Here is a 12,259-nt window from a genome sequence, read left to right as displayed (position 1 = left end):
TCTTGTTTTTCCTGCAATCTGGTCCGTCTGTTTTTTAGAGAGGCCACCTCTCTGAGGAACCCAGTGAAAACATCAACACTCCAACAAGATTGACCCCCCAATTACAAATGAAGCCAATGTCCAATCGGGAGAGGTAAAAAGGAGATTTGCTTACCTAAACTCTTTAAATTATGTGACTTGCTTGACAGTTTAAAAATCATTAAACATCTATATAGTTGAGACATTTCTTTTGTGCAGGAAGGCTTTAAACAAGGATTCAGGGGTGAACTTGGGTGGGGGGAAAAAGTATTTTTTCCCTAATTTCTAACTGAAATTTAGCATTTCCTTCAAATGTGACTGTAAGCAAAAGAAAAAGATCTGTATATGTGTGTGTGTATAGTAGTTGCAGTTTCCATGAGTTTGTCACCAGTATTTACACTTTCATATCACGTTATAGGTATTACAGTTATCTCTAAATATCATTTACACTCACTTCCATCTTAAAATTACTATGGTTGTTAAACCCAGCACTAGATCTTGTCATGTGTTAAAAATTAATGTTCATCTCTATATCACAATTTCAGGGTTTTTGTTTAATATTCTGAAAAGTGTATTTCAGTTTATTCAGTTTCCTTTTAATCCTGTGTACTAAAAGTTACTTAACATTCATTTATGTATTTATTTATATATTTATTTATTTATTTTTGGCTGCACTGGGTCTTTGTTGCTGCATGCAGGCTTTCTCTGGTTGCAGCAAGTGGGGGCTACTCTTTGTTGCAGTGCATGGGCTCTAGGTGCACGGGCTTCAGTAGTTGTGGCACACAGGCTCAGTAGTTGTGGCTCGCGGGCTCTAGAGCACAGGCTCAGTAGTTGTGGCACACGGGCTTAGTTGCTCCACGGCATGTGGGATCTTCCCAGACCAGGGCTCAAACCCGTGTCCCCTGCATTGGCAGGAGGATTCTTAACCACTGCACCACCAGGGAAGTCCCTAAAGTTACTTAAAATTTTAAACACTTTTAATTAACATTGTTCAGAGGAGGGTTACATGGGCTTCACCAAACTGCCAAAGGAATGAATGCGACAGAAAAGGTTAAGAATCCCTGTTTTATTGATAAATTAACAGAGCAATAAAAAGGATCTTTAATGGTCATCTTTGCTTTTCCCTATATTGAGATAATATTTGTCCGTGTCAGAAGAGAAGTAAATATGTATGTCCTATTTTTCAAATTGTCTTGGGACATTTCCTACATCTTCCCTAACTACATACTCCAATATCTTAGAAAGTTCATCCTTATTTATAACTTTCCTAAATTTTAGCCCCTTTCATTCTATTTCACTTTGAATCATAGATATTTTAAACTTCAGTAAAACAGAGAAGTCCAGTGGTTCTCCACTTCGGCTCCATAGTGGCTTAGGGAGCTTTTTAAAACTCCTGATGCCCAGGCCACACTCCAAAACACTCACATCAGAATTTTCAGAGGTGGAACCCAGGTATCAGTAGTTTATAAAGCTCCCCAAGTGATCTCAATGTGCAGCCAAAGTCAGGAACTATAAAATCAGTCTAATCTCCATTTACTGAGGCACATAGTTTGAGACTTATTCAAGGTCACATCTGTTTATATGTGTGCTAGGGTGAAAATCAAATTATGGAATCATCAAAATTGTGTAGGGTTAATCAAGTTACATATAACTCATTTAACTTTAGAGATCCATGTGGTGGCACTGTACCTAACATGGTTTGCCCAGTGCATATCCATCTTAAATATCTATGCCTTTATCTGCCACTCCAGTTCTCCTTGTTATAGCTGATCCTAAGCCTATACTTCATCTTGGTAACTTACTTTAGAATTTGTAAAAATACTCCATAAAGCTCTGCCTTCAAGTCAGTTTGGCTTCAGTTGCCAAAATTGTTGCAGCTTTTAGGTGGTGTTTGTCAGTTATTTGTAAATATTACAGAGAAATGTTTTGTGTTATGTGAAATAAATCAAGATTCAAAACTGAATAATGTTTCTCCATATGTAATTCTCTTTGTAATAGCTGATTTCACTGATAAGTATTCATTTATGTCATCATAACAGTGGCTTACATAGAGGAGACATTAATAAATGCTTATTGAATTGATAAATAAAGGCGCTCCTTTCCTCCTTCCTTACAGAAACTTCGTATTAAAGCATCATGTGTTCTTGGTCCGAAACTGGGAGAAGATTCGGCAGAAACAGGAGGAAGTAAAGCACACCAGTGATAATATTCATTCAGCATCGTTATATACCCGTTGGAATGGCATCTGCCGAGATGACGGGAACATTAAGTCTGGTAAGAACTGAGAAACATTCTTGTTAATTCCATAAGGTTGCCTCAAAAGTGATTATTTTACTTATTTTCAAACGGTTTATTCAAAGATTCTGTTTAGTCTGGACCAAAAAAGTTAAGATCCAAACATACAAGTATCAGTCAGCAATAACCTATCCATCCCAGCTCTTCAACTTCCTTGTCTCTACTCTAAGGAACAGGAAGAAACCCCCTTCCACCAGCCTCCCAAACATCACCTACACCCTGAAAGTTACTAGACATGAGATAGGTAGTGGGTGCTCTGTGTTCCACCAGGGAATTCCCTGCTTCTACTTTTTGAGGGAAAGGAGGAAAGGATAAAAGAAGAACATGAGGGGAATTCCCTGGCGGTCCAGTGGTTAGGACTTGGCACTTTCACTGCCGGGGCCCCGGTTCGATCCCCGCTCAGGGAACTAAGATCCTGCAAGCCGAGGGGTGCGGCAAAAAAAAAGTAGAAGCAGTCTGCATGGTGTATGAGGCAACATGCTGAGTGAGAACTAGATCCATTTAGAAATTTGCCCAGAATCTTATATCTTCTCAGTGATTTGATTGGCATAAATTCCCTGATCTTATATTCCAGTTAGTTCAAATCTTCTGATAATAGCAATAATTATTTCCTGAGTAATTTTTATAGGTCAGGCACTGAGCTAAAACACATTAAAACATTATCGCATTTGATCTACACAGATTACCTCTTGAGGGAAGTACAGGCATACCTCATTTTATTGCGCTCACTTTATTGCACTTTGCAGATACTGTGTTTTCTACAAATTGAAAGTTTTATGGCATCCCTGCTTGGAGCAAGTCTGCCGTGCCATTTTTCCAAGGGCACTCTCTCATTTCATGTCTCTGTGTCACATTTTGGTCATTCTCACAATATTTCAAACTTTTTCATTATTATTATATTTGTTATGGTGATCTGTGATCAGTGATCATTGATGTTACTCTTTTTTTTTTTTTTTTTTTTTTTATTTATTTATTTATTTTTGGCTGTGTTGGGTCTTCGTTTCTGTGCGAGGGCCCTCCCCAGCTGCGGCGAGCGGGGGCCACTCCCCACCGCAGTGCGCGGGCCTCTCACCGCCGCGGCCCCTCCCGTTGCGGAGCGCAGGCTCAGTAGTTGTGGCCCACGGGCCCAGCTGCTCCGCGGCATATGGGATCCTCCCAGACCAGGGCTCAAACCCGCATCCCCTGCATTGGCAGGCAGACTCCCAACCACTGCACCACCAGGGAAGCTCCTGATGTTACTCTTGTAATTGTTTTGGGGAGGCTCAAACCATGCCCATATAAGACGGTGAACTTAATAAATGCTGTATGTGCTCTAACTGCTCTACCAGCCAGCCATTCCCTGCCCCCCACATCTTCCACCCCGCCCCCCCACCCAACGCCCCGTCTCTCTCCCTTTCCTCAGGCCTCCCTATCCCCTGAGACACAGCAATATTGAAATTAGGCCAACTAATAACCCTACAGTGGCCTCTAAGAGTTCAAGTGAAAGGAAGAGTCTCACGTCTCTCACTTGAAATCAAAAGCTAGAAATGATTAAGCTTAGTGAGGAAGGCAACGCCTTAAGCCGAGACAGGCCGAAAGCTAGACCTCTTGCGCCAAACAGTTAGCCAAGCTGTGAATGAAAAGGAAAAGTTCTTGAAGGAAATTAAAAGTGCTACTCCAGTGAACACACAAATGATAAGAAAGTAAAACAGCCCTATTGCTGACATGGAGAAAGTTTGAGTGGTCTGGATAGAAGGTCAAACCAGTCACAACATTCCCATAAGCCAAAGTCTAATCCAGAGCAAGGCCCTAACTCTCTTCAGTTCTGTGAAGGCTGAGAGATGTGAAGAAGTTGCAGAAGAAAAATTTGAAGCTAGCAGAGGTTGGTTCATGAGGTTTAACATCGAAGTACAAGGTGAAGCAGTGAGTGCTGATGTACAAGCTACAGCAAGTTATCCAGAAGATCCAGCTAAGATCATTAATGAAGGTGGCTACACTAAACAACAGATTTTCAATGTAGATGAAACAGCCTTATACTGGAAGAAGATGCCATCTTAGGACTTCATAGCTAGAGAGAAGAAGTCAGTGCCTGGCTCAAAGGTTCAAAGGACAGGCTGACTCTCTCTGTTAGGGGCTAATGCAGCCGGTGACTTTAAGTTGAAGCCAGTGCTCATTTACCATTCCAAAAATCCTAGGGTCCTTTCGAATTATGCTAAATCTACTCTGCCTCTGCTCTTTCAAATGGAACAACAAAGCCTGGACGACAGCACATCTGTTGACAAAGGCCACTGTTGAGACCTACTGCTCAGGAAAAAAGATTCCTTTCAAATTGTTACTGCTCATTGACAATGCACCTGGTCATCCAAGAGCTCTGATGGAGATGTACAACGAGATTAATGTTGTTTTCATGCCTGCTAGCACAACATCCACTCTGCAGCCCATGGATCAAGGAGTAATTTCCACATTCAAGTCTTATTATTTAAGAAATACATTTCATAAGGCTACCGCTGCCACAGATAGTGATTCCTCTGATGGATCTGGGCAAAGGAAATTGAAAACCTTCTGGAAAAGATTCTAGATGCCATTAAGAACATTCGTGGTTCACAGGAGGAGGTCAAAATATCAACATTAACAGGAGTTTGGAAGTCGTTTCCAACCCTCATGGGTGACTTTGAGGGGTTCAAGACTTCAGTGTAGAAAGTAACTGCTGATGTGGTGGAAATAGCAAGAGAACTAGAAATAGAAGGGGAGCCTGAAGGTGAGACTGAACTGATGCACTCTCATGGTAAAATCTTCACTGATGAGGAGTTGCTTCGTATGGATGAGCAAAGAAAGTGGCTTCTTGAGATGGAATCTACTCCTGGTGAAGACGCTGTGAAGATTTTGTTGAAATGGCAACAAAAGATTTAGAATATTACATAAACTTAGTTGCTAAGGCAGTGACAGTGTTTGAGAGGATTGACTCCAATTTTGAAAGAAGTTCTGTGGGTAAAATGCTATCAAAGAGCATTGCATGAGAGAAAAAAAAAAAGTACTGCATGCTGCAGAGAAATCATTCATGAAAGGAAGAGTCAAAGATGCAGCAAACTGCACTGCTGCCTTGTCTTGAGAAACTGCCTCAGCCACCCCAGCCTTCAGCAACCACCACCCTGATCAGTCAGCAGCCATCAACATCAAGGCAAGGCCCTCTATCAGCAAAAAGATTACAACTCACTGAAGACTCAGATGACGGTTAGCACTTTTTGGCAATAAAGTATTTTTTAAGTAAGGTATGTACATTGTTTTTTTAGATATAATGCTATTGCACACTTAATAGACTACAGGATAGTGTAAATATATCTTTCACATGTGCTGGGAAACGAAGACCTCCGTGTGACTCCCTTTCTTGCAATATTCGCATTATTGCAGTGTTCTAGAACCAAACCTGCAATATCTCCGAGGTGTGCCTGTACTACCACTCTTCCCATTTTACCGTTGAGAAGCTGAGACACAAAGTTTAAGTAACTTTCCCAAAATCAGACAGCTAGTAAGCAGTGAGACCAGAATTCAAAAGCAGACAGACTCATTTTGAAACCCAGACTTGCAACTACTCTATAGCATTTGGCCATTAGTAAGTCCCTTTAAATTGCAGGATTTGTCTCTCTGGTAAACTCCAGTGTTTTCTGATGTTTCTTTAAGGAGGAGAGAAACAACTCCATAACCACTAACCTACTTAGTCACTTTAAGGAAAATAGCGAAAATTGCAGGAATCCATCACAGAAGAGAAAGAGCTCCTCTTTTCCTGAAACTAATTTTCACTTTATCCTTCCAGATGTCTTCATGACCCAGTTCTCCGCCCTGCAGACTGCTCGATCTGTTCGAACAAGACGGTTGGCAGCAGCAGAGGAAAACATTGAAGTAGCTCGGGCAGCCCGCCTAGCCCAGATCTTCAAAGAGATCTGTGATGGCATAATCTCTTATAAAGGTGACCATATTTACCCCAAATTCCTTCTCCTTAGCTTTTTAAAAAATTATATCACTTACCTCACCTGAGATATCCAAGACCAAGAACACATGACAGTTTAGGGCTAGGAATTTAGGTGGTTTACTTAGTTCTTCCTTTGTCAGAGTATAGAATTATAGGACTGATTATAGTCTTCAGGGATTATTGTCTCTAAATCTCTGGATCTTTAGGTTAATTTTTTGTATTTATTGGAATTTTATCATAGTTAAGTACTATATTTAGAAATCACATTTTTTAGCTGTAGGATAGAAAGAAGTAGGTCTTTGTCTTGGATATAATTTTCCTGAATGAGGCAATGAATTAGCAATTTAAGAAAAAAGTATTATGAATGTATGACATCCGTGGTTCTTAACCTTTTTTGATTGACAGATATCTTTGAGAATAAAGTTGTGGACTCTTACCCCAGAAAAATATTATGTACATAATTTTGCATATATTTTGGAAGGCTCACAGGCCCTAACTTCTACATTAAGGAAAAGGATATAAAGTTGCAAAAAAATTACTTTCGAAGCATTTTCATGCAAACATATTTACCCCACTCCTTTCCTCTTCCAAGACACATCTCGTGGATTTGTGTTGGGGGTGAGGGTGGAGAAGGAGAGAATTTTTAATTTTAGGTAGGTAGTTTGGTAATGTACATGACTTTTTCTGACCAGGAAATTTGTAGATATTTAAAATGAGAGATTTGAACAAAGAATTGCAGCTTTTGCCATCAGCTTTTTTGTCTGCTTTATTTTTTTATAATTGAGGTATAGTTAATTTACAATATTATATGTTACAGGTGTACAGTATAGTGATTGGCAATTTTTAAGTTATAAATTTTTGTTATCACAATTTTTATAGTTATTACAGAATATTGGCTATATCCTTGTGTTGTACAGTAATATATCCTTGTTGCTTATTTTATACATAATAGTTTGTACCTCTTAATCTGCTACCCCTATCTTGCCCTTCCCCAGTTCCCTCTCCCTACTGGTAACCACTAATTTGTTCTCCATATCTGTGAGTCTTTTTTGTTGTTGTTATAATCAGCCATCAACTTTTGCTTCCTTCCTTTCCCTAAATTCTGAGGAATTTGGTTTTCTTTCTCTACTATTTATCGTCATGTTTTAGTGGTTTTTTGCCATTTTGCTAACCTAAGGATGGAAAGAAGAAAGGGGAGACCAGCCTGTCCTAATATGTAAAGTTTTGTGGCACCTACTCCCTTTACATTCCCTGAAGATCACACTCTGTATTCTCAACCAGCCCCATCTGATCTAATGTGAAACAGCAGTAGATGTATCTATATGTCACTGCATTCTGGGCATGAAACAATAGGCTTTTTCTCTCTGTGTAGTGAGTTGTTCGAAAGTAAGATAGCAAGTGAGAAGCAGCCCCACACCATGAATTCTGTTTTCATAATACAGAGCAACTGTTATAAGAAGATGGATTCCAGAAAATATTTAGAGTACTGAATTATTCATTATCTGGAATTTAATTGAATCCAAACCAACAGAGTAATATTAACTATGGGCAATTAATGAGAACTAGAAAACATTTTTTGGATGAGATGATCTTTGATGTAATAAATTTTGTTGAGTAGGAATTTGCCCTAAGCACCCTAGCTACTTCAGTAAGTTCCCATCTCTCATTCTTCTTAGAAAGTTTTCATTACCCAACTAACACTGTTTTATTTTATATTTCAAGTATATACACTGTATCTTTCATATTCCAGGTAATCCTGAAAGCATCTTCTGATCTCTGCCTTTGACTGCCCACATTTCTGGAAAGTCCTTGTTTGCATTTTTCACTGGCCTAAAAAAAAAACTTAGATTTTTTTTTTCCTAACTTTAAATTTTAGGGATTCTACTTTTTCAGTTAGGAGTTAATACTTGCCTCCCTTGTTTCTTATAGTCAGACTTTCTACTAAACCTTGCATTCTCTTGCAGATTCTTCCCGACAGTCACTGGCAGCACCACTTTTAAACCTACCCCCAAAGAAAAAGTAAGTTTACATATGTGGGAATCATTTGAGTTTTAGAAAAGTCCTAAGTGTACCAGATTGACACCCTGGCTTTATGTTCCAGGAATGCTGATTATTATGAGAAGATCTCTGATCCCCTAGATCTTTCCACCATAGAGAAGCAGATCCTCATTGGTTATTATAAGACAGTGGAGGCTTTTGATGCTGACATGCTCAAGGTGTTTCGGAATGCTGAGGTATTTTTCACTGACTTCAAACACAGATTAAGAAGTTTGTTCTGAAGAGATCTATTCTAGAAGTTTAAGATTTTTACACTCTTCTCCTAGCAACCTTCATATTTCTGATTAAGAAAGACAACAATTTTTATCGAGTACCCTTAGGATAAGGGTTATAGTTTACTAAATATTGGAAATATAATAAATGAAGGCAGTGATATGACCAGAGTGGAAGGTTAAATCATACTCCCAAAACAATTTCTGTAAAAACCTAATTTAGTGCTGAACCTTTATGTTTATGTAATACAGACATTTTACTACATTTAAGTCATATCTGTAGTCTCTTTTCTCGAGACAATAAGTATATGTGAAATACACAGAAATATGTATAGGCAAATAAATATATCTTAAGGATGGAATTGAGGGGTATTACACTAATAGGTTGCAGAACAGGTGAAGCTCATTGGAGAGAAGGTGGTCTTGAACTGATTTAAAGGAGAGGATGGGTATGATGTGTAGAAGAGAGGATATCGTTCAGTGATTTTGAAATACCTTGGAGAGGTGTTTGAAGGACAAAAGAGACTACTAGATGAAGGAGGAATTGAGACTGAAGACAAGAAATGACAGAAAAACAGACAAGTGCGAGAAAAATTATAGCAATTTTGAATTTTAACATGCTTTCTCCTGAAACCCAGCTTTCAAATATATTTAAACTTGTAGCTTTGTCCCTAGTATCTATAAGACAAAGGTAAACGGAGAGATTCTCCACGTTATGCTTGCAGTACTTAATCATGTTCCATGGCCACTGTGTTTTTGATCCTAATGGATAATAAGGTCTATGATAGGAGTCGAATAATAGAGCAACAGAGCAAATGGAAAAATTACCATGCAGATTCTAATTTTAATTCATTTTAGTTCAGTTTAAGTTGTTTTCAACTGTCTGGCACCTATATTTGTTGGTATTAAAAATATGTTAACCAAATGGGAGGGTAAAGAAAATCCCGCTACCTCTTCAGGTATATTTTTAAGCCATATTGAGAAGACAAACATGATTTCTTTCTTCTGCTTTCTTCAGAAGTATTATGGACGTAAATCGCCGGTTGGAAGAGATGTTTGCCGCCTACGAAAGGCCTATTACAATGCCCGGCACGAGGCATCAGCCCAGATTGATGAGATTGTGGGAGAGACAGCAAGTGAGGCAGACAGCAGTGAGACCTCAGTCTCTGAGAAGGAGAACGGTCATGAGAAGGACGATGATGTTATCCGCTGTATCTGTGGCCTCTACAAGGACGAAGGCCTCATGATCCAGTGTGACAAGTGCATGGTGAGGGTCAGGAGGTGAAGCAGAAGCCTAGTCCTGATGAGCATGGTGACTATATTCAAAGCAGCGGCCCCTGCCTCTTTTGGCGTGGCTTGACGGGCTTTTTATAAACTTTAACTTTGCCTTGGTTTCTGTTATCCTTTACTGTTCACCATATTGTCCTTCTCCTTTTTGATAACTCCCCCTTTCATTTTATCCTTCTCTTCTTTTTTCTACCTCCCATTCTTTCTGCCCACTTTCCACTGCACACTTCTAATGTAATCTGGATCAAGAAGAATGATAATATTTAGGATAGTGCTTTACCTGAAAAACATGAGCGGTACTACACTCTATATAGCATTAATACAGATGGAATGCAATATATGGAGCTCCTGATGAAGGAGTCAAGGCCTGGATTTGAGCCCTAGTATCCCCATCTGATTCATCTGCACTCATTACCTTATGGAAAATGGAGTTATGAGTAACACATAGGATTGTTGGGAGGATATAATTAGGTAAGGATAAGTCAAAACATAACTATAAAGCCTTTCCCAGTGGCCATATTGTTGATACATATTATTTTGTAAGTAATAGCTTGGTACTGTATTCATTCATCCTCCTGTTCTCTGTCCATCTCCTTATTTTGTTTGCCCAGATCTACGTATTATGAACCAATCTGTATACTTATGTTCAGATAAGTCCTCATTCTTTTTTCCCCCTACTTTACCATTTATCTCTAATTTCTCACTTACCTCCTTAACATCCTTAGTTCCTGTTTTACTTTACCCTGTCCTACCGCCTTTTTTTTTTTTGCCACAGCTTGCGAGATCTTAGTTCCCTGACCGGGGATTGAATCCAGGCCCCGGCAGTGAAAGCGCCGAGTCCTAACCACTGGACCGCCAGGGAACTCCCGCACATTTTTTTATTCTTAGCCCCCAGGACTTCTCTCAGTAAGTCTGACCCCCTACATACACACACACTTTTTTTTTCTACAGGTGTGGCAGCACTGTGACTGCATGGGCGTGAACTCAGATGTGGAGCACTACCTTTGTGAGCAGTGTGACCCGAGGCCCGTGGACAGAGTAAGTTGCCCTCTGATAACACTCTAATCTAAAAGTAGGAGATGTGGCACACGGTATTTTATCTGCCCTGCTCCTAATGCACTGAATTTCCTTTGATAAGTTATTCAACCTCTCTAGGCCTCAGTTTCTTACACTTTACATTGAGGGTAATAATTCTGCCCTTCCCTTTCCCTTTTGATTGAGACCAAAGGGAGAATACTTAGAAATCTACGGAAAGAATGGAACTATATAAAACCATGGTTTTTATAAACACTACTATCCATGACAGAAGTAACTTATAAAGTTTAGAACTTGGGTACTCTAAATATCACTTATGTTAAGCAGTGTTTAAGTGAAAAGACCACTGGGCTCGGAGTCAACAAAGGTTAGTCTTAGGCCCATTTTTTAGGAGAGCTGGCAGGTCGGGGTATCTTGCTCAAGTTATTAAATGGGTTTTTGTCTTGGCTCTGCCATATTTATATGTGTGATCTTCTATAAAAGGAGGTATTTAGGCAGTATTTCTTAACAGTGGTGCTGTTGTCAGTTTGAGTGGACAGTTCTTCAGTGTTGTGAGGGATACATTGCAGAATGTTTGCTTTCTTAGCCCTTGGGCACTAAATGCTAGTAGCCTCCTCCAGTCATTGTGACTAAGTCCCCCTTCACACATTTTCAGATGCCCTTTAGATGGCACAAAGCAACCACACAATTAGTGCTTCATAGAGTACAGTTTGGGATACTTAGCCTGTCAGGTTTGTCCTCTGCGTTCACTTTTTCAAGTTTAACAACTCTGGTTGCTGTCATCTTTTTTTAATATCTGTGCTGTATTGAAACGACTAAACAGTAAGTCTTAATTGGTTGGGAATTCTAGGTTGTAGTTCTTTTTCTCTTGAATAGAGAGGCTGGATACAATAGTCCCAGCCCTTATCCATCGGCTTTCTGCTCTTACCAGGAGGTACCCATGATCCCTCGGCCCCACTACGCCCAACCTGGCTGTGTCTACTTCATCTGTTTGCTCCGAGATGACTTGCTGCTTCGTCAAGGTGCGTACACAGAAGCTGACTCTACTTGCCAAAGCTGACCATTCTGAACAGTAGGGGGCATCTGCTGTCTGCATAATAGTGATTGTCACCATATGACCTTTAGCAGCAATAGAATATACCTTTTTTTTATCCTCAAGTCCTTAGGCTTACATACATTTACCTCCACCAAATAAAGCTAAATTGGAGAGACCAGGGTGTTATAAAGCTAATTTTAAGACTGGGAAAGACATATAGGATTCCAAGAGGTGGAGGACCTCCCTCATGTCATTCTCATAGTCTAGAATTGATTGTCATCACCATTATACTGCTGGTTGTAGTTATGTATTTATTGTTTCAGATTTTATTGTTTTAGATTTTAAGTTCTTTCTATGTAGACGTTGGGTCAG

The 12,259-nt window shown here is 39.6% G+C and overlaps 1 protein-coding gene across 9 annotated transcripts in view; it reads left to right on the top strand.

The window, feature by feature from the left end:
• ASH1L (ASH1 like histone lysine methyltransferase) overlaps positions 1 to 12,259 on the top strand; it is a 209,302-nt gene that overhangs the window by 189,655 nt on the left and 7,388 nt on the right. For all 9 annotated transcript variants that reach the window (XM_068540958.1, XM_068540954.1, XM_068540956.1 and 6 more), the window contains 8 exons: positions 39 to 133; positions 2,135 to 2,292; positions 6,104 to 6,256; positions 8,224 to 8,278; positions 8,361 to 8,493; positions 9,548 to 9,796; positions 10,768 to 10,854; positions 11,783 to 11,873. In XM_068540958.1, coding sequence (XP_068397059.1) covers positions 39 to 133; positions 2,135 to 2,292; positions 6,104 to 6,256; positions 8,224 to 8,278; positions 8,361 to 8,493; positions 9,548 to 9,796; positions 10,768 to 10,854; positions 11,783 to 11,873 — 1,021 coding nt within the window. The remainder of the gene's footprint in view (positions 1 to 38; positions 134 to 2,134; positions 2,293 to 6,103; positions 6,257 to 8,223; positions 8,279 to 8,360; positions 8,494 to 9,547; positions 9,797 to 10,767; positions 10,855 to 11,782; positions 11,874 to 12,259) is intronic.

Source organism: Eschrichtius robustus, chromosome 3 (assembly GCF_028021215.1).
Source record: "Eschrichtius robustus isolate mEscRob2 chromosome 3, mEscRob2.pri, whole genome shotgun sequence".
Lineage (NCBI taxonomy): Eukaryota > Metazoa > Chordata > Mammalia > Artiodactyla > Eschrichtiidae > Eschrichtius > Eschrichtius robustus.
The sequence above is the reverse complement of the archived record's forward strand: the minus strand, read 5'-3'. Positions and strand labels throughout refer to the sequence as shown.